Source organism: Aquarana catesbeiana, linkage group LG04 (assembly GCF_042186555.1).
Source record: "Aquarana catesbeiana isolate 2022-GZ linkage group LG04, ASM4218655v1, whole genome shotgun sequence".
Classification (NCBI taxonomy): Eukaryota; Metazoa; Chordata; class Amphibia; order Anura; family Ranidae; genus Aquarana; species Aquarana catesbeiana.
In genome coordinates this window covers 511,460,694-511,487,177 of record NC_133327.1, presented here as the reverse complement: position 1 = coordinate 511,487,177, position 26,484 = coordinate 511,460,694, and the positions used below count along the sequence as shown (strand labels likewise).

Genomic DNA, 26,484 nt, shown 5'->3' with positions numbered 1-26,484 from the left:
CCCCCCTGTCACAAACTGACACCAGCAGTTTTTTGTTTTTTTTCTGATTACTGCATTGGTGTCAGTTTGTGACAGTTACAGTGTTGGGACAGTGAATATTACCCCCCTTTAGGTCTAGGATACCCCCCTAACCCCCCCTAATAAAGTTTTAACCCCTTGATCACCCCCTGTCACCAGTGTCGCTAAGCGATCATTTTTCTGATCGCTGTATTAGTGTCGCTGGTGACGCTAGTTAGGGACGTAAATATTTAGGTTCGCCGTCAGCGTTTTATAGCGACAGGGACCCCCATATACTATCTAATAAATGTTTTAACCCCTTGATGGCCCCCTAGTTAACCCTTTCACCACTGATCACCGTATAAGTGTTACGGGTGACGCTGGTTAGTTTGTTTATTTTTTTTAGTGTGAGGGCACCCGCCGTTTATTACCGAATAAAGGTTTAGCCCCCTGATCGCCCGGCGGTGATATGCGTCGCCCCAGGCAGCGTCAGATTAGCGCCAGTACCGCTAACACCCACGCACGCAGCATACGCCTCCCTTAGTGGTATAGTATCTGATCGGATCAATATCTGATCCGATCAGATCTATACTAGCGTCCCCAGCAGTTTAGGGTTCCCAAAAACACAGTGTTAGCGGGATCAGCCCAGATACCTGCTAGCACCTGCGTTTTGCCCCTCCGCCCGGCCCAGCTCAGCCCACCCAAGTGCAGTATCGATCGATCACTGTCACTTACAAAACACTAAACGCATAACTGCAGCGTTCGCAGAGTCAGGCCTGATCCCTGCGATCGCTAACAGTTTTTTTGATAGTATTTTGGTCAACTGGCAAGCACCAGCCCCAAGCAGCGTCAGATTAGCGCCAGTACCGCTAACACCCACCCATGCAGCATACGCCTCCCTTAGTGGTATAGTATCTGAACGGATCAATATCTGATCCGATCAGATCTATACTAGCGTCCCCAGCAGTTTAGGGTTCCCAAAAACGCAGTGTTAGCGGGATCAGCCCAGATACCTGCTAGCACCTGCGTTTTGCCCCTCCGCCCGGCCCAGCCCAGCCCACCCAAGTGCAGTATCGATCGATCACTGACACTTACAAAACACTAAATGCATAACTGCAGCGTTCGCAGAGTCAGGCCTGATCCCTGCGATCGCTAACAGTTTTTTTGGTAGTATTTTGGTGAACTGGCAAGCACCAGCCCCAAGCAGCGTCAGATTAGCGCCAGTACCGCTAACACCCACGCATGCAGCATACGCCTCCCTTAGTGGTATAGTATCTGAACGGATCAATACCTGCTAACACCTGCATTTTGCCCCTCCGCCCGGCCCAGCCCACCCAAGTGCAGTATTGATCGATCACTGTCACTTACAAAACACTAAACTAAACTGCAGCGTTCGCAGAGTCAGGCCTGATCCCTGCGATCGCTAACAGTTTTTTTGGTAGCTTTTTATTGAACTGGCAAGCGCCAGCGGCCTAGTACACCCCGGTCGTAGTCAAACCAGCACTGCAGTAACACTTGGTGACGTGGCGAGTCCCATAAGTGCAGTTCAAGCTGGTGAGGTGGCAAGCACAAGTAGTGTCCCGCTGCCACCAAAAAGACAAACACAGGCCCGTCGTGCCCATAGTGCCCTTCCTGCTGCATTCGCCAATCCTAATTGGGAACCCACCACTTCTGCAGCATCCGTACTTCCCCCATTCACATCCCCAACCAAATGCAGTCGGCTGCATGAGAGGCATTTTCTTTATGTCCTCCCGAGTACCCCTACCCAACGCCCCCCAAAAAAGATGTTGTGTCTGCAGCAAGCGCGGATATAGGCGTGACACCCGCTATTATTGTCCCTCCTGTCCTGATAATCCTGGTCTTTGCATTGGTGAATGTTTTGAACGCTACCATTCACTAGTTGAGTATTAGCGTAGGGTACAGCATTGCACAGACTAGGCACACTTTCACAGGGTCTCCCAAGATGCCATCGCATTTTGAGAGACCCGAACCTGGAACCGGTTACCGTTATAAAAGTTAGTTACAAAAAAAGTGTAAAAAAAAAAAAAATATATATATAAAATAAAAAAAAAATAGTTGTCGTTTTATTGTTCTCTCTCTCTCTATTCTCTCTCTCTTGTTCTGCTCTTTTTTACTGTATTCTATTCTGCAATGTTTTATTGTTATTATGTTTTATCACGTTTGTTTTTCAGGTATGTAATTATTTATACTTTACCGTTTACTGTGCTTTATTGTTAACCATTTTTTTGTCTTCAGGTACGCCATTCACGACTTTGAATGGTTATACCAGAATGATGCCTGCAGGTTTAGGTATCATCTTGGTATCATTCTTTTCAGCCAGCGGTCGGCTTTCATGTAAAAGCAATCCTAGCGGCTAATTAGCCTCTAGACTGCTTTTACAAGCCGTGGGAGGGAATGCCCCCCCCCCCCCCCCCCACCGTCTTCCGTGTTTTTCTCTGGCTCTCCTGTCTCAACAGGGAACCTGAGAATGCAGCCGGTGATTCAGCCAGCTGACCATAGAGCTGATCAGAGACCAGAGTGGCTCCAAACATCTCTATGGCCTAAGAAACCGGAAGCTACGAGCATTTTATGACTTAGATTTCGCCAGATGTAAATAGCGCCATTGGGAAATTGGGGAAGCATTTTATCACACCGATCTTGGTGTCATCAGATGCTTTGAGGGCAGAGGAGAGATCTAGGGTCTAATAGACCCCAATTTTTTCAAAAAAGAGTACCTGTCACTACCTATTGCTATCATAGGGGATATTTACATTCCCCGAGATAACAATAAAAATGATTTAAAAAAAAAAAAAAAATGAAAGGAACAGTTTAAAAATAAGATAAAAAAGCAAAAAAATAATAAAGAAAAAAAAAAAAAAAAAAGCACCCCTGTCGCCCCCTGCTCTCGCGCTAAGGCGAACGCAAGCGGCGGTCTGTCGTCAAACGTAAACAGCAATTGCACCATGCATGTGAGGTATCGCCGCGAAGGTCAGATCGAGGGCAGTAATTTTTGCAGTAGACCTCCTCTGTAAATCTAAAGTGGTAACCTGTAAAGGCTTTTAAAGGCTTTTAAAAATGTATTTATTTTGTTGCCACTGCACGTTTGTGCGCAATTTTAAAGCATGTCATGTTTGGTATCCATGTACTCGGCCTAAGATCATCTTTTTTATTTCATCAAACATTTGGGCAATATAGTGTGTTTTAGTGCATTAAAATTTAAAAAAGTGTGTTTTTTCCCCAAAAAATGCGTTTGAAAAATTGCTGCGCAAATACTGTGTGAAAAAAAAAAAATGAAACACCCACCATTTAAATCTGTAGGGCATTTGCTTTAAAAAAATATATAATATTTGGGGGTTCAAAGTAATTTTTTTGGAAAAAAAAATATCTTTTTCATGTAAACAAAAAGTGTCAGGGCTTTGTCTTCAAGTGGTTAGAAGAGTGAGTGATGTGTGACATAAGCTTCTAAATGTTGTGCATAAAATGCCAGGACAGTTCAAAACCCCCCCAAATGACCCCATTTTGGAAAGTAGACACCCCAAGCTATTTGCTGAGAGGCATGTCGAGTCCATGGAATATTTTATATTGCGACACAAGTTGCGGGAAAGAGACAAATTTTTATTTTATTTTTTTTGCACAAAGTTGTCACTAAATGATATATTGCTCAAACATGCCATGGGAATATGTGAAATTACACCCCAAAATACATTCTGCTGCTTCTCCTGAGTACGGGGATACCACATGTGTGAGACTTTTTGGGAGCCTAGCCGCGTACGGGACCCTGAAAACCAAGCACCACCTTCAGGCTTTCTAAGGGCGTGAATTTTTGATTTCACTCTTCACTGCCTATCACAGTTTCGGAGGCCATGGAAAGCCCAGGTGGCACAAAACCCCCCCAAATGACCCCATTTTGGAAAGTAGACACCCCAAGCTATTTGCTGAGAGGTATAGTGAGTATTTTGCAGACCTCACTTTTTGTCACAAAGTTTTGAAAATTGAAAAAAGAAAAAAAAAAAAGTTTTTTCTTGTCTTTCTTCATTTTCAAAAACAAATGAGAGCTGCAAAATACTCACCATGCCTCTCAGCAAATAGCTTGGGGTGTCTACTTTCCAAAATGGGGTCATTTGGGGGGGTTTTGTGCCACCTGGGCATTCCATGGCCTCCGAAACTGTGATAGGCAGTGAAGAGTGAAATCAAAAATTTTCACCCTTAGAAATCCTGAAGGCGGTGCTTGGTTTTCGGGGCCCCGTACGCGGCTAGGCTCCCAAAAAGTCCCACACATGTGGTATCCCCATACTCAGGAGAAGCAGCTAAATGTATTTTGGGGTGCAATTCCACATATGCCCATGGCCTGTGTGAGCAATATATCATTTAGTGACAACTTTGTGCAAAAAAAAAAAAAAAAAGTGTCACTTTCCCGCAACTGGTGTCAAAATATAAAATATTCCATGGACTCAATATGCCTCTCAGCAAATAGCTTGGGGTGTCTACTTTCCAAAATGGGGTCATTTGGGGGGGGTTTTGTGCCACCTGGGCATTCCATGGCCTCCGAAACTGTGATAGGCAGTGAAGAGTGAAATCAAAAATTTACACCCTTAGAAATCCTGAAGGCGGTGCTTGGTTTTCGGGGCCCCGTACGCGGCTAAGCTCCCAAAAAGTCCCACACATATGGTATCCCCATACTCAGGAGAAGCAGCTAAATGTATTTTGGGGTGCAATTCCACATAGGCCCATGGCCTGTGTGAGCAATATATCATTTAGTGACAACTTTTTGTAAATATTTTTTTTTTTTTTTTGTCATTATTCAATCACTTGGGACAAAAAAAATAAATATTCAATGGGTTCAACATGCCTCTCAGCAATTTCCTTGGGGTGTCTACTTTCCAAAATGGGGTCATTTGGGGGGGTTTTGTACTGCCCTGCCATTTTAGCACCTCAAGAAATGACATAGGCAGTCATAAACTAAAAGCTGTGTAAATTACAGAAAATGTACCCTAGTTTGTAGATGCTATAACTTTTGCGCAAACCAATAAATATATGCTTATTGACATTTTTTTTACCAAAGACATGTGGCCGAATACATTTTGGCCTAAATGTATGACTAAAATTTAGTTTATTGGATTTTTTTTATAACAAGTAGAAAATATCATTTTTTTTCAAAATTTTCGGTCTTTTTCCGTTTATAGCGCAAAAAATAAAAACTGCAGAGGTGATCAAATACCATCAAAAGAAAGCTCTATTTGTGGGAAGAAAAGGACGCAAATTTCGTTTGGGTACAGCATTGCATGACCGCGCAATTAGCAGTTAAAGCGACGCAGTGCCAAATTGGAAAAAGACCTCTGGTCCTTAGGCAGCATAATGGTCCGGGGCTCAAGTGGTTAAATGTATTTATTTTTGTATCGCAAGTCAGATGGTTGTGCTAAAGACAGAACCTCCCACTTACCAGTTAGCTGGATTAATGCAGACAAGGCCTACATCAGGATTTACAGAACAGGGAAAAAAAGTAAAATCTGTTAATTTTATAATCTGGTTGAAATGTGTATTTAGCTAAGGAGTGATTTTGTGAAGGCAGAAATATTGACTGCCATCGCCAACTCTAAAAGTGCATGTCATCCTTATTCTAGCTTCAATAGTGAGTCGCTGCATTTAAAATCTGAAAACTTTTCAATATAGTTCTGCATACATGTTTTAGTTCAGTGACTTTATTATGTATTGAATCCAGGATAATCATAATGGCCACATAGAGCCTGCACCTTTAAAAACAAGTCGGCATTGGTAGCTTTTTTTTTATGCCCTCACAAGCTGATTTTAATAAGCATTTGTCCTTTCTGTCTTGCAACTATTATACACATTGTTGTGCATATTTTCATCTCCAGGTTTTAATAACTGGTCCAGCAGACACTCCTTATGCCAATGGATGTTTTGAATTCGATGTATACTTCCCTCAAGATTATCCTAACTCTCCTCCTCTTGTGAATTTGGAGACAACTGGTGGCCATAGTGTCCGTTTTAATCCAAACCTTTACAATGACGGAAAGGTAAATGTTGTATTGTGATTGCTTGGTGATGTGTAGCTTCTTACATAAATGTATTGTATGCTTACGTCAATTGCTTTTGAAAATTCACATCTTAATCCCAATGTAGAAGAGAAATCATCCAAGAGCTGACTTAAGTATCCCAATGATCTTCTCGAACTCCTTTTTTAGATTTATATTGTATTGCTGTTGGTAATGGAGGAATATGTATTATCAACCTGGCTTTTGTGAATTTTGCTTTGTTCAGTCTTGTGGTGTTGGCCATGTGTGCTGCAGTAATTGAAGCAGTACCCGGCAATAGTCCTGATATTGAAGCAAACCTGTACTGAGACAGACATAGGCTGAAATTGTTGATTTCCTAAAAATGCTAGACACATGGTTATCTTTTCTTTATCGTACATCATGGGACACAGAGCATTAAGTAATTACTTAATGGGTTATGGGCCACCTTCAGGTGTTGACACTGGTAAACCCAATCAAGGAAGTTCACTCCCTATATAGCCCCTCCTCCTTCCAGGAGCATATCAGTTTTTTCGCCAGTGTCTAAGGTGTTTTGTTTACGAGTGAAGATGTGCTCTGAGGAGCTCCAGGAGGGATCCATGCTGGATTTAAAAAACCTCCACAACCGGATCCATCCACACCACTGCAGCCACAGAATAGTACCTGGGCCTCGCATAGAAAAACAAGGTTCTGCCTGTAACACTTCTCTTTGAGGGCTGGACCCTAGGAACCAGGACTCTTTTTGGTCTTGCTACATTACCTAAAGTTGTCCTGAGGGGTGCTTTACAGGTCCAAAGGAGTGGAACCCCTATTAAAAGGGACCCAATGTTTGAATGTTTAACTACGCTGCCCGCCATGATGGGTGAAGTTTGATCTGTCTGTTTTCAGCAGTATTCTGCAGCGAGGATAAGGTAAGGGGAGAAGCCTAGGAACTGTAAAAAGTCCACCTATGAGAAAAAAGCATATCTATATCTACAATGGGGACGGAAAGTATTCAGACCCCCTTAATTTGTTCACTCTTTGTTATATTGCAGCCATTTGCTAAAATCATTTAAGTTCATTTTTTTTCCTCATTAATGTACACACAGCACCCCATATTGACAGAAAAACACAGAGTTGTTGACATTTTTGCAGATTTATTAAAAAAGAAAAACTGAAATATCACATGGTCCTAAGTATTCAGACCATTTGCTGTGACACTCCTATATTTAACCCAGGTGCTGTCCATTTGTTCTGATCATCCTTGAGATGGTTCTACACCTTCATTTGAGTCCAGCTGTGTTTGATTATACTGAATGAACTTGATTAGGAAAGCCACACACCTGTCTGTATAAGACCTTACAGCTCACAGTGCATGTCAGAGCAAATGAGAATCATGAGGTCAAAGGAACTGCCTGAAGAGCTCAGAGACAGAATTGTGGCAAGGCACAGATCTGGCCAAGGTTACAAAAAATTTCTGCTGCACTTAAGGTTCCTAAGAGCACAGTGGCCTCCATAATCCTTAAATGGAAGACGTTTGGGAGGACCAGAACACTAACTAGAGCTGGCCGTCCGGCCAAACTGAGCTATCGGGGGAGAAGAGCCTTGGTGAAAGAGGTAAAGAAGAACCCAAAGATCACTGTGGCTGAGCTCCAGAGATGAAATCGGGAGATGGGAGAAAGTTGTAGAAAGCCAACCATCACTGCAGCCCTCCACCAGTCGGGGCTTTATGGCAGAGTGGCCCGACGGAAGCCTCTCCTCAGTGCAAGACACATGAAAGCCCGCATGGAGTTTGCTAAAAAAAAAACACCTGAAGGACTCCAAGATGGTGAGAAATAAGATTCTCTGGTCTGATGAGACCAAGATAGAACTTTTTGGCCTTAATTCTAAGCGGTATGTGTGGAGAAAACCAGGCACTGCTCATCATCTGCCCAATACAGTCCCAACAGGGAAGCATGGTGGTGGCAGCATCATGCTGTTGGGGGTGTTTTTCAGCTGCAGGGACAGAACGACTGGTTGCAATTGAGGGAAAGATGAATGCGGCCAAGCACAGGGATATCCTGGACGAAAACCTTTTTCAGAGTGCTCAGGACCTCAGACTGGGCCGTAGGTTTACCTTCCAACAAGACAATGACCCTAAGCACACAGCAAAATCAACAAAGGAGTGGCTTCACAACAACTCCATGACTGTTCTTGAATGGCCCAGCCAGAGCCCTGACTTAAACCCAATTGAGCATCTCTGGAGAGGCCTAAAAATGGCTGTCCACCAACGTTTACCATCCAACCTGACAGAACTGGAGAGGATCTGCAAGGAGGGATGGCAGAGGATCCCCAAATCCAGGTGTGAAAAATTGTTGCTTCTTTCCCAAAAAGACTCATGGCTGTATTAGATCAAAAGGGTGCTTCTACTAAATACTGAGCAAAGGGTCTGAATACTTAGGACCATATTTCAGTTTTACTTTTTTAATAAATCTGCAAAAATGTCAACAATTCTGTGTTTTTCTGTCAATATGGGGTTCTATGTGTACATTAATGAGGAAAAAAATGAACTTAAATGATTTTAGCAAATGGCTGCAATATAACAAAGAGTGAAAAATTTAAGGGGGTCTGAATACTTTCCGTCCCCACTGTATATATCTCTGTATGCCTTTTAAAAATGTCTCCCCTAGAGGGAGTATATTACACTTACCTTGTACGATGCCTTTTTCAGCAGCTCTGTGTCCGGCTATAGCAGCGGGTGTGGTCCCTGCAGCCAGAGGGGGGTTCTTTATTGAACAGATGGTGTTTCTCTTCTGAGGGATCCAAAGTGGGTACAGCAGTAGTTTATGAACATACAAAAACAGCCATTTGCATTTTTTTGTATAAAGTGAAGTCTTCCTTTAAAGCTGAGAGCCTAACAAACACTGCTGACATAAATTCCCCTCCTCCTCCCCTCTCCTCCTGGAGAGGTACGGTAACAGCTTCCACTGTTTGTATTATCAGACTTGTCCTTTTTGAGCCTGGACAGGCATTTAGCCCCTGTATAGCATTGCAGACTCTAAAAGTCTGGCGTCCATTGCAGCCGGCGCTGCCTCCTCCCCTTCGGGTCTGCATCTGCAGACCCGAATGCCGTCTGCATCTGCAGACCCGAATGCCGTCTGCATCTGCAGACCCGAATGCCGTCTGCATCTGCAGACCCGAATGCCGTCTGCACGCGCTAGCTAGTGTTATTTAAAAAAAAAAAAACAAGGAGGGGGGCAGGTGTTGCAGAGGGGCTTAGCTCACACACTAGGGCGGAAGACGCTGAGGACGCATAATCAGGTTCTCACCTGAGGCTTAACACAGACGCTCTCAGTTCATATGCTGAAGATAGAAGTCTGTCGCACTAAGGGACACAGGAGCACTGGGCATGTAAAGGTGTGTAAGCAGGCATTTCCAGTACAGGAAATATTATGGTTACTCAGCATCAAAGGCTGATCCTTATGGTGTCATTGTTTTTTGCTAAAACTATTGCAGCAAATACCATCATTTTTTTTCTTAAAGTGCCTCTGCTTTTGTGCTTAGCACTATGACTTCCAGAGCTACCACAAAGGTACCAAGGATTCCACCCCTAGGCGCTGGGAACTCCAGTCATGCCTCAACACTGTCATCCTCTCCGGAGATACCTGACATGGCAAGCCAGGGTGAGTCATTGGAAGCAATTGGTGCAACTTCTTATCACACTGAAGATGCATTTTCCTCTGCCCTGCAGGGCTTAGAAGGAAGATTAGTGGCTTTAATCGCATCCTCCATCCAAGAGGGATAGGAAGCGTGCTAGATCCCCCTCCCCCACCTCAAACCCCTTTTTCCAAGGGAACAGTGGGCACAGGATGAGGTACTACCCTCAGGTGATCACGGGGAAAAACAAGCCGAATTTTCCTCTGCGGAGGAAACAGTTTATAAACCTTATGCAACCTCGCAATCTGACAGATTGATGGTACAAACTCTTTTTTTTCTTTTTTCCAATACTTTATTTTTGGTACAGATGGAGACCCCAGATATTGGGATCAATATACTTACACAGCGATACATAAGAGGGTAACATTACATCTGAATTTTCCCAGAGGTGATGGTACAAACTCTTACAGAGATGGTTCATTTCACTTTTTATGCTACTCCTTACAGAGTCAGCTGAAAGTAAGGTCCTTTCCTTGGTTTAAAAAAAAAAAAAAAAACCTTTAGTCTTTTTCATGCATTTCCAAGGACAGTGGTCAAGAACCGGAAGAGCCTTGCCCATCAACATCCTGCGTCTGGCTCTAAAGACCTGGACTTCCAGGTTAAGGGATTGTCCTGTGCAGATCCAATCCGTCAATGCCACGGCTGTGGCCTTTCAATCGACAAGGGGGCACCAAGACTCTCTCGGCGCAGAGAGAGGTGAACCGTATTCTAACTTGGGCAGAAAGAAATATTCCGTGCCTATCAGCAGTCTTCATTCCTGGAATAGAGAATTAGCAGGCAAACTACTTAAGTCGCTAGCAGTTATTTCCAGGGGAATGGTTTCTTCACCCCGACATATTCTCGGGTTGTTTGTCAAAGATGGGGGACTGCGGACGTAGATCTTCTAGCGTCCAGTTCAACATAAAGTTAGTCAGCTTTGTGTCCACAACAAAGGATCCATTTGCACACAGAACAGATGCGTTGGTGATACCGTGGGATCAGCTTTCACTGCATTTCCCCCTATTCAATTGCTGCCTCGACTTCTTTGCAGGATCAAGCTGGTCAGAAAAAACGGTAATTCTGGCAGCACCAGCATGGCCCAGAAGGTCATGGTATGCAGAAATCGTAAAGATGGCAGTGGAGGATCCATGGTCCCTTCCACTAAAGCCAGACCTGCTCTCACAGGGGCCGATATTCCATCCTACTTTACGAACGCTAAATATAATGGCCTGGCTATTGGAACCCACATTCTGAGGAAACGTGGGCTTTCTGGGTCAGTTATGTCTACTTTGATTAATACAAGGAAACCAACTTCCAGAACTATATATTATAGAGTTTGGAAGGTTTTATACAAGGGGTGATGCGGATTACTCTGCCAGTTATATCACCTTTATGCCCTTGGGACTTGAATTTAGTTTTGTCATTGTTACAAAAACAACCATTTGAACCGATACAGCATATTCCCTTAGTCCTTCTGACAAGGAAGCTGGTATTCTTGGTTGCTATATCCTCAGCAGGGAGGTTTTCGGAATTGGCTGCTCTTTCTTGTAAAGAGCCATATTTGATTATTCATGAGGACAGAGTGGTGTTACGCCCTCGTCCAGGCTTTTGCCAAAAGTGGTTTCAGGTTTTCACCTGAACGAAGATATTGTCCTGCCATCATTTTTTCCAAAACCAGTGAGAATCTATTTAAAGACAACTGCTCAGATTCTTTAAACTGATGTCTTATGTATTCTGCCAGAGGGTCCTAAGAGGACAGGCAGCGTCGAAATCCACTGCTGCTAAGTGGATTCGGCAAGTTACAAATCTAACTTATGATTTAAGGGGTAAGATTCGCCCTTTTCATTTTAAGGCGCACTCTACCAAAGCGGTTAGTGCTTCTTGGGCAGTGCGTTACCAGGCCTCCATGGCTCAGATCTGTAAGGCCGCAACTTGGTCTTCAGTGCATACATTCACAACATTTTTTTATCAGGTGGATGTAAGGAGGTATGAGGATATCGCCTCTGGGCGCAGTGTACTGCAGGCAGCAGTATAAGTCCTCAAGTCTGTGGGTACCCTGCGGGTTGTTTCTCCCTCCCTAATCTCAAGTAGCATTGCTATGGGACGTTCCATTAAGTAATTACTTAAGGCCCTGTGTCCCATGATGTACGATAAAGAAAATAGGATTTTAATTACAGCTTACCTGTAAAATCCTTTTCTTGGAGTACATCATGGGACACAGAGTTCCCTCTCCTATTTTGGGATTTAAGTATATTACTTTGCTACAAAAACTGATGTGCTCCTGGAAGGAGGAGGGTTTATATAGGGAGTGAACTTTCTTGATTGAGTTTACTAGTGTCAACACCTGAAGGTGGCCCATAACCCATTAAGTAATTACTTAAGGCTCTGTGTCCCATGATGTACTCCAAGAAAAGGGTTTTACAGGTAAGCTGTAATAAAAATCCTATTTTTTCTTTTCAACACCCTTTTGAGTTATTGACTCAGAACAAGCAATGCAGTCTTTGAATTCTTATCTGTATACCTGTTTTAACTCAGAAAATCGGAAAGTATTGAATCCAGAGATTTAGCTTAAAGTGGTTCTAAAGGCAAAATCAAAAATGACTATTAAAGGGTAAGTTTTTATTTAGAACATGTTACACCCATATTTAGCACCCCTCATCCCAATGCACACGCTCATAGTCCATTCACGCTTCCTCCAGCTTTCTAACTGAAAGCCTGTAAGGAAGTATGGGCAGAAAGCTGGAGGAAGAGTGTGACATTGCACCTATGATCCGCTGATCGTGTGTGCAATGCTTTGCCAGCTCCAGTAGAAAAAAAGGGTAACGTTCGTAGAAAGAAATATTGCAAATACATTTTGTACATAATCGGACACAGAGCCACGCTGTATTTCATGACTACTTGGGTTATGCACCGCCTATAGGTGATTGGGCAATGGCAGAAAAAAGACAGGAAGTCCCTCTATATAACCCCTCCTACTTGGGAAGCTCCTCAGTTTTTTTTTTTTGCCATTGTTTGAAAGGTGATGGTCACTAAAGTGCAGCTCTTTGCATAGTAGTGCCAGATTCTTAACCACTTCAATACCAGGCACTTAGACACCTTCCTACCCAGGCCAATTTTCAGCTTTCATCGATGTCGCAATTTGAATGACAATTGCGCAGTCTTGCTACACTGTACCCAAACAATTTTTTTATCATTTTGTTCCCACAAATAGAGCTTTCTTTTGGTGGTATTTGATCACCTCTGCGGTTTTTATTTTTTGCGCAACAAATTAAAAAAGACCGAAAATTTTGAAAAAAAACAAGTTTTTCTTTGTTTCTGTTAAAATTTTTTGTAAATAAGTATGTTTTCTTCTTCAATGACGGGCACTGATATGGCTGCACTGACGGGCACCGATGAGGTGGCACTGATGATCACTGATAGGTGGCACTGGTATGCGGCACTGATGGGCACTCATAGGTGGCACCGATGGGCACTCATAGGCGGCACTGGGCACTCGTAGGTGGCATTGATTGGTACATATGGGTGGCACTGATGGGTACTTATGGGTGGCACTGATAGGTGGGCACAAATGGGCAATGACAGGTGGTACTGATGACACTGGTGGCATTGCTGGGCATAACTGAAACATGGTGCCAATCAGTGCCCGTTTGTGGGCACTGATTGGCACAGATTGGGCACATGTAGATGGCCATGGGGTACATACCTGGCCATCCACATGTTGCTCCTTCCCTGGTGGTGCAGTGTGGTGATCTGAGGTGGGGCTGCGCTGATAAACAATCAGCGCAGACCCCCCCGTCAGGAGAGCTGCCGATCGGCTCTCCTCTACTCGCGTCTGTCAGACGCAAGTGAGGAAAAGCCGATCAACGGCTCTTCCTATTGACATCGTGATCAGCCGTGATTGGACACGGCAGATCATGTGGTACTGAGCCTCCACTGGAGGCTCTTTACCAAGATCGGTGGAGCGGTGTGTCAGGCTGACACACCGCTCCACCGATCGCCGCGATGCGGCGGCATGTTATCCTGCTGGATGTCATATGATGCCCAGTCAGGATAACGGAACCACTTCCCGGACGTCAGTCCGCTATAGGCCGGGCGGGAAGTGGTTAAATAATTTCAGTATAGATCAGGATATTGGGCATCTGGATCCACTCCGATAGCTGGGAGACTACGATGGGAGCAGACGTTCCAGTGGGGATTGTAATTCCACTGTTCGGTGCAGGACCCTGCGTATTTGGAACCTTGGGGTATAACTGGGCATGTCCAGGGCAGTGGACCCCGATATATGGGGGATCAAGTGCCTGAAGGTCCAGAAGGACATAGCCCGCCAGGATGGGTGCATATTTGATCCTTCTTGGCTTGTTAGCAGGATTCTGCAAGGAGAAGTTGTGAATGTCCCTGCAGTATGGGAGGCCCTTTAAATGAGGATTATTGCTGGGCTGCCTGAGTTGCATTTACGCTCTTGTCCACTGGAGGCAGTGGTGGTTGCTGGGTTTCTTTTGCTACGGCAAACATGGAGATTTATGTGGTGCATCTAATTTTCCTCTGTATTGTGTAGCGCGTGGTGTTTTCTGTGTCAGTTTCCCCCTATGTTAGTTTTCTCTACCAATAGTGATAACGGCTGGCACACATGCATGCCTAGAAAAGGCAGAATGTGCATCGTGGAGGCAGCGCCGGTGGTTATCTTTGTAAAAAGAAAAGGAAGCCAGCGTTTCTCCTGAGGCTCTTGGGTGGTAGCAGCAGCTGGGACCACTGGAGGTGCGGCATAAGGAACAGGCAGGCGCTCTCTGTGCTTGGCACATGAGTACACCACTAGGGAAAAACACTGGAAGCCGGATGGTCCTGCAAGGGTCCCAATATACTGTTAACTTACAGATCCTCCTTGTTGGGTTTGGGTAACAGGGAAGGCACAGCCCTGTTTTTTAACCAGCATGCTTAGAGGATGTCTTCCAGAAAGCAGGGAGCTGGGAGCACAGCTGGGAGAAGTGCAGGTGTGCCACAGTCTAGTCCAGAGGACCCTAGTTGTAGCCCTGCTGAATTTGTCTCTCTCGATAGACCGGTGCATCTGAGCCACTAGGCAGTCCTACTGCTTAGCCACTAGGCAGTCCTCCTGGCATTCCCAGCCTTATGTTTCCAGAGGGAGCACTCGGGGCCAAAGGCAAAAAAGGTCCTGGTCAACCAAACCAGCTAAGCTGGAATCCATGTCCTCTTCACAATGAGGAGGCGGCCCGCTCATTCAAGTGGGGAGGAGGCTGCTGGCTTTCTCAGAAGCCTGGCAAAGAGTGGTTGCACACAACCGGGTTCTCTCCACACTCTGTTTGGTACAGGTAGTAGTTTTGGACTTTTCCTCCATGGTTTGTGGTCAGCTGTATCTACAGATCTGCAGAAAAAAGTATGGAATCACCACTCTTACAAAATGTTCATTCAATTGTTTGTGTAAAAAAACAAATCGCAGACATAACTCAAAACTATTTTCATTTAACATTCCAACCTCCTGGCTTTAGCAAACACTTAAAAAATAAAATTAAAAAAAAGAACTAACACTGTAGTCAAATTGCAACTGTTTTTGCAGATCAAGCAGAGGAAAAAAATATGGAATCGCTCAATTTTGAGGAAAATATCATGGAATTACCATGTGCTTTGCAGTTCTAAAACAAACCTCTGCATCAGCTTACATCTGCTAATTAGTCTGCAATTAAAGAGTGCTTGCACACCTTGGTGAGCTGTTGCACCAACCTGATTGACCTGAATCATGGCTCCAACACAAGAGATGTCTGTTGAAACAAAGGAGAGGATTATAAAACTTCTTCAAGAAGGTAAATCATTATGGAATGTTGCAAAAGATGTTGGTTGTTCCCAGTCAGCTGTGTCTAAAATCTCAACCAAGTACAAACCAAATGGGAAGGTGGTTAAAGGGAAGCGTACTGGTAGACCAAGGAAGACATCAGTGTCGAGATGGAAAACGTAAAGCAATATGCCTGGAAAACAGAAAATGTTCAACAAAACAAATGAGGCACAAATGGTCAAAAACTGTAGGCAATGTCTGTGACCGAACTGTAGGACATCGCCTGAAGGAAATGGTATTTTACATACAGAAAAGCCAAACGAAAACCATCTAACACCTAAACAGGAAAAAAACAAGATTACAGCGGGCTAAAGAAAAGCAATCTTGGACAGTGGATGACTGGATGAAAGTGATATTGAGTGATGAATCACAAATCTGTATTGCGCAGGGTGATGATGCTGGAACTTTTGTTTGGTGCCGTTCCAAAGAAATGTATGAAGGCCACTGCCTGAGGAAAACATGCACATTTCCACAATCATTGATGATATGGGGTTGTATGTCAGGTACAGGGAAGATGAGTCCTTAAATCTTCAATAAATTCACAAGTTTATATTGAGATTTTGGACACTTTTCATATTCCATTAATTGAAAGGATGTTTAGTGATGATGACATCCTTTTTCAGGATGATAATGCATCTTGCCATAGGGCAAAAGCTGTGAAAATGTTACTTCAAGAGCAAGTTATATTAAGTTAATGACCAAGCTCCAACCTGCAAATCTGATCTGGAAACTGCAATAAGAGAATGTTACAGGCAGATTGATAAATAATACGGTTTATCGATGGTTAAATCCATGCCTCAGAGAATTCCAGCTGTTGTAAAAGCCGAGGTGTGGTGTACTGTAGTATTTGTTTTTTTTCATGATTCCATTTTTTTTTTTCCTCTGCTTGATGTGCACTTTTTTTTAAGTGTTTCTTAAAGCCAGAATGTTAAATGAAAAGTTGTGAGTCATGTCTGTGATTCGTTTTTTTTTTTTTTTTTTTTTTAAACAGTTGAATGAACATTTTCCAAGAGTGGTGATTCCACACATTTTGTTTTCCATGGGTTGTACTCCAATCTCTTCATGGTCCCAAAGCCAAACAGTGATATATGGCCGATTTTTGGACCTCAAAGCTCTTAACAAGTTTCTCAAAATTCAGACATTTTGTATGGAGTCCGTGTGTTCAGTGGTGGCCTCGCTCCAGCAGGTAGACATAAGGGATGCTTATGTCCCTGTGCAAATCTGTGCTGGGTATCATAGATTCTTAAGTTTTGCAATAGAGGACCGGCACTTTGTTTGTGGCCCTGCCTTTTGGTCTAGCTACGGCTCTTCGAGTGTTCACAAAAGTGTTCCCCCTGGTGCTGGACCTACTAAAGGGAGCCTCTATTTTAGGGTATCTGGACGATCTTTTGCTCAGAGAACAGTCGGCTCTTCGTTTAAGGGAAAATAGGCCTCTCACAGTCAGTACACTGGAGAATCTGGGCCGGGTCCTCAGTGTGCAGAAATCAGCACTGAAACTAGTACAAAGACTGGAGGATCTTAGGCACTATCCAGACGACAAATGTTTTTCTGCCTCCAGGGAAGTGCTTTCCTTTGAGCAATCAGTGGTAAGAATTCAGGAGTCTCCCTCCATTCCTCTTTGTAGGAGACTGGCGGGAAAAATGGTTTCCACATTCGAAGCAGTTCCATATGCAAAGTTTTATTCCAAACCGTTAGAGGAATATTCTGGTACAGTGGAACGTGAGGGTCCAGTTGCTGGATTGTTGAATGTATTTAAGTCCCAGTACCATTCAGGCGTGGCTCCTCACAGGTTGGAAGTGAGAAAGTAGTTTCTTCTAGTCACCTGGAAGGTGGGGACTACCGATGCTAGTCTGACAAGATGGAGAGCCGTTCTGGGGTCTCTTTCAGTGCAGGGGGCATAGTTTCATCAGGAAAGGGGTTTGCCCATCAACATTTTGGAGCTTTTAGCAGTTTGTCTTGTGCTGGCTTGCTGGATGAGTCGGCAGCAGGGGCTTCCAGTCAGAGTCCAATCAGACAATGCTACGGCGGTGGCGTATACCATCAAGGGGGGCACCAGGAGTCAACTGCTCAGTTGGAAGAGGATCAGATTCTGTGTTGGGCAGAGCATAATGTTCCAGCCTCAGCACTACATATCCCAGGTGTGGAGGACTGGCAGGTGGACTTCCTTACCTCTTCACCCCGAGGTGTTATGCACAATTTGTCAGGCATGGATCTTCTAGTATCCAGATTCAATACAAAGGCGCGTGGGCTGTCCAGATGTACTTGAAGATGTCTTCTGCAATCTAGTGGTCAGATTCATTATTCGTCCTTCCAGAGGGTCCTAGGAAGGATCAGGCAGCTGCAAAGTCAACCATTTCATCCATCAGCTTATTGTCCAGGCCTATGGCTTGAAGAGTAAGGTTTCACCTTTTTAAGTGAGGGCTCACTCAGCCCAAGATGCTCCAACACTTCTGGTAATCTGTCATCAGACTTTAGTAGCTCAGGTTTGCAAGGCTGCAACCTGGTCTTCGGTGAACACCTTTACAAGATTTTACCAGGTGGACATAAGGGCCGCTGAGGATACTACTTTTGGCCGCAGTGTATTGTGGGCTTCAGAGTAGTATTCTTGGCCCAAACGGTGGATTCTGTGCTTATGGCATCCCATTTAGTCATGATTTATAGCCTTCTCTGTGTCCCATGATGTAGGAAAAGAAAAATTGAATTTTTGCACTTACCTGTAAAATCCATGTCTTTGAGTACATCACGGGATACAGAGGTCCCTCTCCTCTATGGGGGTTCACTGCTTGCCACTAAACTGAGGAGCTTCCTGAGTACGTTATTATATAGGGACACTTGCTGCCTGTTTGTTCTGCCCGTGTCCATTCACCTATAATCGGTTACTAACCCAGGTAGCAATGATTTATAGCCTTCTCTGTGTCAGGTGATATACTCCAAGAAATACATTTTACAGATAAGTACAAAAATCCAATTGCAACACAAGCCATAATTTAATATTCTTAAATTATCTTTCCTTTTCAATCTGCATTGCTGTAATTTTCCGTAAAATTTGATGAAATTTTGCAACCTGGAGGCGTTCCATACACAGTTGGTGTACAGAACACCCCCCAGAAATGTAATTCCCTGCTTGTTTGCTTAGTTCACTAATTTTCCCAGAAGTCTACACTAAGATGCAAGTCGGATTTTAGGAATCCCCTGCAACAAAAAAATTCAGTTTTGGTGAGATGCTTCTAAAGGGTTAATCTCATCTAAGAAATGCAGACCCTGGCACAACTCGGAGTACTGCAAGTGCATCAGCTGAAAAATTAGAAAGTCCTTCCCATTCAGAATCTGTATCCAAAAGACATAGATGGATAAATAGCTTTTTTCAAAACACACACGTAAACATATGTATTGCATTGTATTGTAACTGTACTGTCTGGCCTCATGTTGTAAAGCGCTGCACAAACTGTTGGCGCTATATAAATCCTGTATAATAATGATGGGGGGAAGAGTTAGAGAAGTCCAGGATGATGGGTGGGGGGGAGATATTGGAGTCCAGGATGATTGGGGGGAGGGGGGGATGGGGGAGTTCAAGATAATGGGGGAAGGGGGGAGATAGGAGTCCAGGATGACACACAGGGATTGGGTGTGTGTATTTTGAGGTGTTTGTATCATACAGGGCACAGAAAAAAATCAGCACAAGGGGAAGTACTTGCATATCCTCCTCCCTCCCGCAAAGTAACTATCTATTGGTCACCTATGCACAACACTTTGCTCCCTCATCCACAGCTCACTTCTGTATTCCCTGTCTATCTCTGTCCCCCCCCATACACAGCTCACCTCTGTACCCCTCTATCCACAGCTCACTTCTGTATCCCCTGTCTACCTCTGCCCACCACCCCCCATCCACAGCTCACTTCTGTATCCCCCATCCACCTCTGTACACCCCCCCCCCCATGTCCACCTCTATATCTTTCCGTCCACCTTTGTACCCCACATCCACCTCTGTGTTCAGCTCTGTACCCCCATCCACGTTCACTTCTATATCTTTCCGTCCACCTCTGTACCCCCCCCCCCCATGTCCACCTTTGTACTCCCTATCCACCTCTGTATTACCCCCCATCCATGCTCACCTCTGCATCCCCCCATCCACAGCTCACTTCTGTATCCCCCATCCACCTCTGTATCCCCCCATCCACGTTCATCTCTATATCCTTCCGTCCACCTCTGTAGCCCCCCATGTCCCCCTCTGTACATCCCCATGTCCACATTTGTACCCCCGTCCACCTCTGGGTTCATCTCTGTAACCCCCCACCACCTCTGTATACCCCCATGTCCACCTCTATACCCCCCCATGTCCACCTTTGTACCCCCGTCCACCTGTGTTCACCTCTGCACCCCCTAATTTCCACCTTTGTACCCCCCCCACCACTGTGTACACCTCTGTACCCCCCCATCTACAGCTCACTTCTGTATCCCCTATCCACCTATGTATCTCCCCCATCCACGTTCACCTCTATATCCTTCCATCCACCTTTGTACCCCCGTCCACCTCTGTGTTCACCTCTGTACCCCCCCACCACCACCTCTGTTCACCTCTGTACCCCCCATGTCCATCTCTGTACCCCCCCATCTACAGCTCACTTCTGTATCCCCTATCCACCTCTGTATCTCCCCCATCCACGTTCACCTCTATATCCTTCCAACCACCTTTTGTACCCCCGTCCACCTCTGTGTCCATCTCTGTACCCCCCGTGTCCATCTCTGTACCCCCCATGTCCATCTCTGTACCCCCCCATGTTCATCTCTGTACTCCTTCCACATCTGTACCCCCCATGTCCATCTCTGTACCCCCCATGTCCATCTCTGTACCCCCCATGTCCATCTCTGTACCCCCCATGTCCATCTCTGTACCCCCATGTCCATCTCTGTACCCCCCATGTCCACCTCTGTACCCCCCATGTCCACCTCTGTACCCCCCATGTCTTCTCACTTCTGTAACACCCCCCCCCCCCCCCCATGTCCACCTCTGTACCAGCAGTTCTCTGCAGTCTGCACAAATGAATCCTCTTCCCCTTCTCTCCACCTTGTTTTCTTACCTGATCACACAGCGGTGCAACACCGTCCCAGCCTATCAGACCCAGCACACAGCCAGAAAACTTCACTTGGCTGTGTGCTACACAGGTCTGCCAGGCGGGGGTGGGAGGAACACGAAGCGCCGCTCTTGTTCTGTAATTGACTCCGGTCCGCAGCTCCTGACAGAGGGAGAAGCGGGACGAGCGGGCTCAAACACATGAAGCCCGCAGCTGTCCCGCTCTCCTGTATAATTAATGTGGCCGCCGCTTGGGAGAGCAGGGGGGATCGGCTCCCCCCGCTACTCCGGAAAAACTGCGGGCAGCGCAGGGCTTAAGTGGCAGCTGCTTTGTGCCCCACAGCAATGACAGGGCCCAGGGCAGCTACCCCTTTTGCCCTGCGTTAAAGATGGCCCTGCACACATTGATCAAAATTTAGCCAGTCCCTGCTCAACAGCGTGTGATCAACTTAAAGAAATTCCCCTCACTGTATGTTTTGCTTTGAGGTGTTAAGCACAAGTCATCCCTACCTACTTAATTTCTGATGCTTTACAAAAAGACAGACCTCGCCTCATCAAGTCATACTTGTGCACAGGCATGGAGCACAGGAAGTTCTGCCTTTCTAGCAAAAAAGAAAAATAAGTTAGGGTTTTCATATATTTTAGTTCTTAGTTCCTTTTCTTTTTGTTTTGAGTGTTTATTGAAAATGTATAGTTCTATAGGTATATCCTAAGCTCTAAAAAGTGTATGTGGTTTTTTGCACATATTTAGGAATTCTTGCCCCCATGGACTTCAACAGGTGTCCCTGCAAACACACAACACATGCATTTGCATGCCATTTTGCTCCTGGAAAACCCCTTTCCTTCTTTAGCATTGTCGTCGTTCCCCCCCCCCTTTGTCCTGCCCAGGAAGCAAGCATCTAAAACTTGCTAAGCGCTAAAACTCTTGTGCATGCTTGTAAAACATGCTTCAAACTCACTGGGAATACTCTTATGCTCTGCTCAGCTGTCACTTTCTTATCCTTCTACTCCTCCATTACGGAGGGAAAGCATACATGACACTTTGCCGCACCCTCCAGCTCCTTCTCTGCCTTTGGTTTTTCCAACATCCAGTTAATCCCAGTGGAGCATGATCAGATGCTGCTCCTCTCTACTTTCCTGTTTAGTAACAATAAGTTATCGGTCCTTTATCCCTTGTTATGATCAGATCACTCTGTCCTTTCAGTTTTACCCTATCCATGATCATATAGTTTTATTTTTTTCTCTCTCTTCCTCTCATATCCTTCCTAGTATTTGATCAGCTCTTGTTGTTCCTAACTTTCCTCCCCCTCTCCCCCAGTCTACTCCTATTTTACTTTTTCTGTCCCTCCTAATGTTCTTCGGTCAACTGGTTCTCCTCTTCTTTTTTTTTTTTTTTTTTCTCTGCTCCCCTTAATGGAAAGCTTCTCAGTTTCCTCTTTTTTATTTAGCAGTAATGAAGTATGTTAAATCACTCTGTTTAAAAACTATTCAGACTAATTTAACTCTTTCTTGAACAGGCAAATTTTTGCTAGCTGATATTAGGCCTCATCCCCTCAAATTTAACTGTAAAATACTTGCCGCCTCAGTGATCAGCAGTGAGGCTCAGGAAGAAGTTGAGGGTAAAATCTGAGCCTGACTTTTAGGGCCTGTTAATACTGGAATGCAGTGGGGGAAAGCCACATTCCCGCACTGAACAGTGTTTGTTAAAGCTGATCTCCAGGTTTAGTCTCAGTTCAAATTGTTCGCGTCAAGCTGGCCCAAACAAACTATTTCCCTTACTAACGTGTGCAGCCGCTGGGTGTGCCGTATGAGCCATATCTAGCTGAGGCTACATACAGTATACATCACTGTGTTCACGGTGCAAGAGGAGATTTTCCTGTCTCACACCCAGAACAATGTAGCGTTGGTCTGAGGTCGGTGCTAAGCCTTTCATAGGCAGCTTTGTATTCTGTCAATGAATATAAAGCTTCCCCTGATTAACTGGCGAGTTAATGATGTCACAATCTGACTCACCAATCAGAGGATGCTTTGTTCATTGGTTGAATACAAAGCTGCTTATGAAGGGGCAATTTAGACCGACTCAATTTTGTTCTGCATGTGAAACAGGAAGGTCTCCTCTTGCAACCAGAACACAGTGCTGTATATTGTACGTAGTCTGAGCTACATACAGCTTATACAGCACACCCAGCTGCCACACTTGTTAGTGAGGGAAATAGATTGTTTGGGCCAGCTTGGCCTGAACAAATTATTTAACCACTTCAATACCAGGCACTTAGACACCTTCCCACCCAGGCCAATTTTCAGCTTTCAGCGCTGTCGCAATTTGAATGACAATTGCGCGGTCATGCAACACTGTACCCAAAAATTTTTTTATCATTTTGTTCCCACAAATAGAGCTTTCTTTTGGTGGTATTTGATCACCCCTGTGTTTTTTTTTTTTTTTTTGTGCAACAAATAAAAGACCGAAAATTTTGAAAAAAAACAAGTTTTGCTTTGTTTCTGTTAAAAATTTTTGTAAATAAGTACGTTTTCTTCAATGACGAGCACTGATATGACTGCACTGATACGGTGACACTGGGCACCGATGAGGTGGCACTGATGATGGGCACTGATAGGCGGCACTGGGCACTGATAGGTGGCATTGATGGGCACTGATGAGGCGGCACTGATGGGCACCGATGAGGCGGCACTGATGGGCAGTCATAGGTGGTACTGATGGGCACTCGTAGGTGGCATTGATGGGTACTTATGGGTGGCACTGATAGCACAGATGGGCACTGATGGGCACTGACAGGTGGCACCGATGAACATTGATGGGTGGCACTGATGATACTGATTGCACTGATGCCCCTAAGGGTGGCATTGCTGGGCATCACTGCAACATAATGGTGCCAATCAGTGCCAATTTGTGGGCACTGATTGGCACAGATTGGGCACATGTGGATGGCCATGGGGTACATACCTGGCCATCCACATGTTGCCCCTTCCCTGGTGGTCCTAGTGGCGATCCCTGGTGGTCCAGTGTGGTGATCTGAGGGGGGGCTGCGCTGATAAACAGCGCAGACCCCCCCTGCCAGGAGAGCCGCCGATCAGCTCTCCTCTACTCGCGTCTGTCAGATCAACGGCTCTTCCTATTGACAGCGTGATCAGCCGTGATTGGACATGGCTGATCACGCGGTAAAGAGCCTCCGCCGCAGGCTCTTTACCAAGATCGGTGTAGCGGTGTGTCAGACTGACACACCGATCGGCGCGATGCTCGCGGCGGCATGTTATCCTGCTGGACGTCATATGACGCCCAGTCAGGATAACTGAACCAACGCCTGGCCGTCATCTGCTATGGGCTGGGCGGGAAGTGGTTAAACTGAAACTGAAGCTGGAGATCAGCTTTAACTTAATCACATAAATGAACATGCATCCTTAAAGTGTGTTCTTGTGTATTCCCTATCTGTGTCCCATCAGGTAGATTTTCCTGTGTAGAATCAATGGGATGTAAGGGAAATTCTCCTTGGCAGTTGATATCAAACGAGATGCCCTTATCAAAAGACTTTTTTCTTTTGACTGCTATAAAATTTGGAATTGCTCAATACTTTCTGTTCTGGTGAACACTGATGGCAATAAAATGTTTAATCATTCCCTACTTTATCCAAAGAAAAATAAAGTTTTTTGGCTACACTTTTAATTTTCATAACCCTCTATGCAACAATCTAGCTAAATGAACAGATGGAAAAATATATGAATATATTGATTTAAATTAATACTTTTAAATTAATACTTAATTCTCATTTTAAGGTGTGTTTAAGCATACTAAACACCTGGCACGGGAGACCTGAAGAGAAGTGGAATCCGCAGACATCAAGTTTTTTGCAGGTGTGCCTTCACCTTTTCTTGCAGTTGATATGTCTTTTTCCTAATTTGATTTTTGCCTTATTTTGCTTCTCTGTAACACCTATCATTGACACAAATGCTGTATACACAATTTGAAAAACAAAGTCTTTAATGAAACTCTCTTTAACCGCAATATAATCAGATGTTTCTTTTGGTTTTATGAGATATATAAAAACCAACATTGAGTCCTGATCCTGAGTCCTGTAGACACCACAGGACCAAGGGACTGCCAGCCATTTCCAGCTCTGTAGCCATGACTCTGGTGTGGCAAGCTGGAATGGTTGGGTATGTATCAGGAAATATGCAGCAATCATAGACTTGAGATGGTTCAGGAACCATTCCTTGTTGCCTACTATATGGCTTAATTTATTACACTACGATGATATACATAAATAGCTAACAATGTGTAATTGGATTTTGGGTTGCCATTTATTTTTTGCTGTTAACAAGCCATTAAAATCGGAAAGTAAAAATAAGACAGTAGCTAAATAGATTTTAGTGTGTTTGTCGCTTTTGGTAGGTTCTACTTCTCATATCTTTCTGTAAACTTAGTAGGTTGACTGCTGAAAGCCATATATTTTTTTATGGTTCTTACATACATAAATCATAGCATAGGCAAAGACTAAGGCCCCATACACACTATTAGATTTTCTGCAGATTTTTGTCTTCAGACTTACCAAAAAAAGGTAGTGCACGGGCCTGCCTCATTGCATACAAATTGAAACTCTTAAGGTAGACCTCATATTATATGGTTTTGGTAAATCTGAAGGAAAAAAATCCACATAAAATTGTATAGTGTGTATCCAGCTTAAGGCTTGCCATACATAGCTCATGTTTTGGCTTTTCCTGCTGAAGATTAGAGCTCTAGGTGGCCCTGTTGGTGCCTCTGGCTTGACAAATTTCAAACAAAGATCAAAGAAGCCAGGAGGCTAATTGTTAGCCAAACAGTGACAACATCAAATCATATGCAGTCGTTTAGGTATACAACAGCTGGTGGGATAGATCCACGCTGTTTATCGTAGATGGGAAAATTGAGTAATTTCTCCACTTGAATGGCAAGTCATAGATTATGCAATTTTCTTTCCCTAAATCACTGATTGAAAGAAGTAAAAATTGCTCGATTCCTCCATTAACACAGTCTGTGTTGATGGGAGAGTCCCTCCCACTGCACTATTGTATTCTGACAGCGGGATTTTTTCCTGCCAATAGAACACAATGATTAATGCTGCCAGTTATAGCTGCATGGAGTTAATAGTTTAAAAAAAAAAAATGACCGTCTGGTTGTACTGAAGTCAATCTACAGATTAACTTCAGTACAACCAAGCCAGCCCATAGATGGATTGAAGTTCGGCCGGCTCCTGCTGAACAGGACAAATTTCGATCCACCCATGGCTGGCCTTAGTGTTGGAGATGTTTATGTAAAGAGCCCATACACATGACAATATATTGCAAAAGGATAATGAGCCTAATGAATATATTAGCTATTAGTTTTTGTTGAGTTTATTGGTAATTAATCTCTTTTGCAGAATCTTTGAGCTATAATTGTTACCGTCATAACTGAGATAACAGTGTTCTAATGGCCGAAGGGTCAAGACCGAAAAAGGTCTACCGACCACCTCCTGGTCAGCGATCTCAGCCAATGGCTACGAGTGCTGACCTGTGTGTTCCCTTGTCAGAACACAATAGCACAGCAAGGGAGATCACTGTACTAACATTGGATTGTTAGTACAGCAGCTCCGACCTGAGCTGTCAGTTTATTTTATGTTTAACCCGCTGGGTTAAAAGAAAAAAAACTAGTAGTGTGTATGAGGCTTTAGAACGCTGATTATTCAGCTGCCCTGCAGCACATTTGATAGGGTAACCCATTTTGTGAAAGCATAAGCCAAGCATGGTGGTGAAATCCTTTTTATTTCCACAGCACTGAAGATTAGTAATTGATGTAACCCTTGTGTAACTATGTAATTATATACGCCTTGTATGAAGAATTAACAAAGATGTTTATT

At 44.3% G+C, this 26,484-nt stretch overlaps 1 protein-coding gene across 5 annotated transcripts in view; it reads left to right on the top strand.

The window, feature by feature from the left end:
• Positions 1 to 26,484, top strand: part of BIRC6 (baculoviral IAP repeat containing 6) — a 709,573-nt gene that overhangs the window by 642,483 nt on the left and 40,606 nt on the right. For all 5 annotated transcript variants that reach the window (XM_073627731.1, XM_073627734.1, XM_073627732.1 and 2 more), the window contains exons 70-71: positions 5,871 to 6,032; positions 24,386 to 24,463. In XM_073627731.1, the coding sequence (XP_073483832.1) occupies positions 5,871 to 6,032; positions 24,386 to 24,463 (240 nt within the window). The remainder of the gene's footprint in view (positions 1 to 5,870; positions 6,033 to 24,385; positions 24,464 to 26,484) is intronic.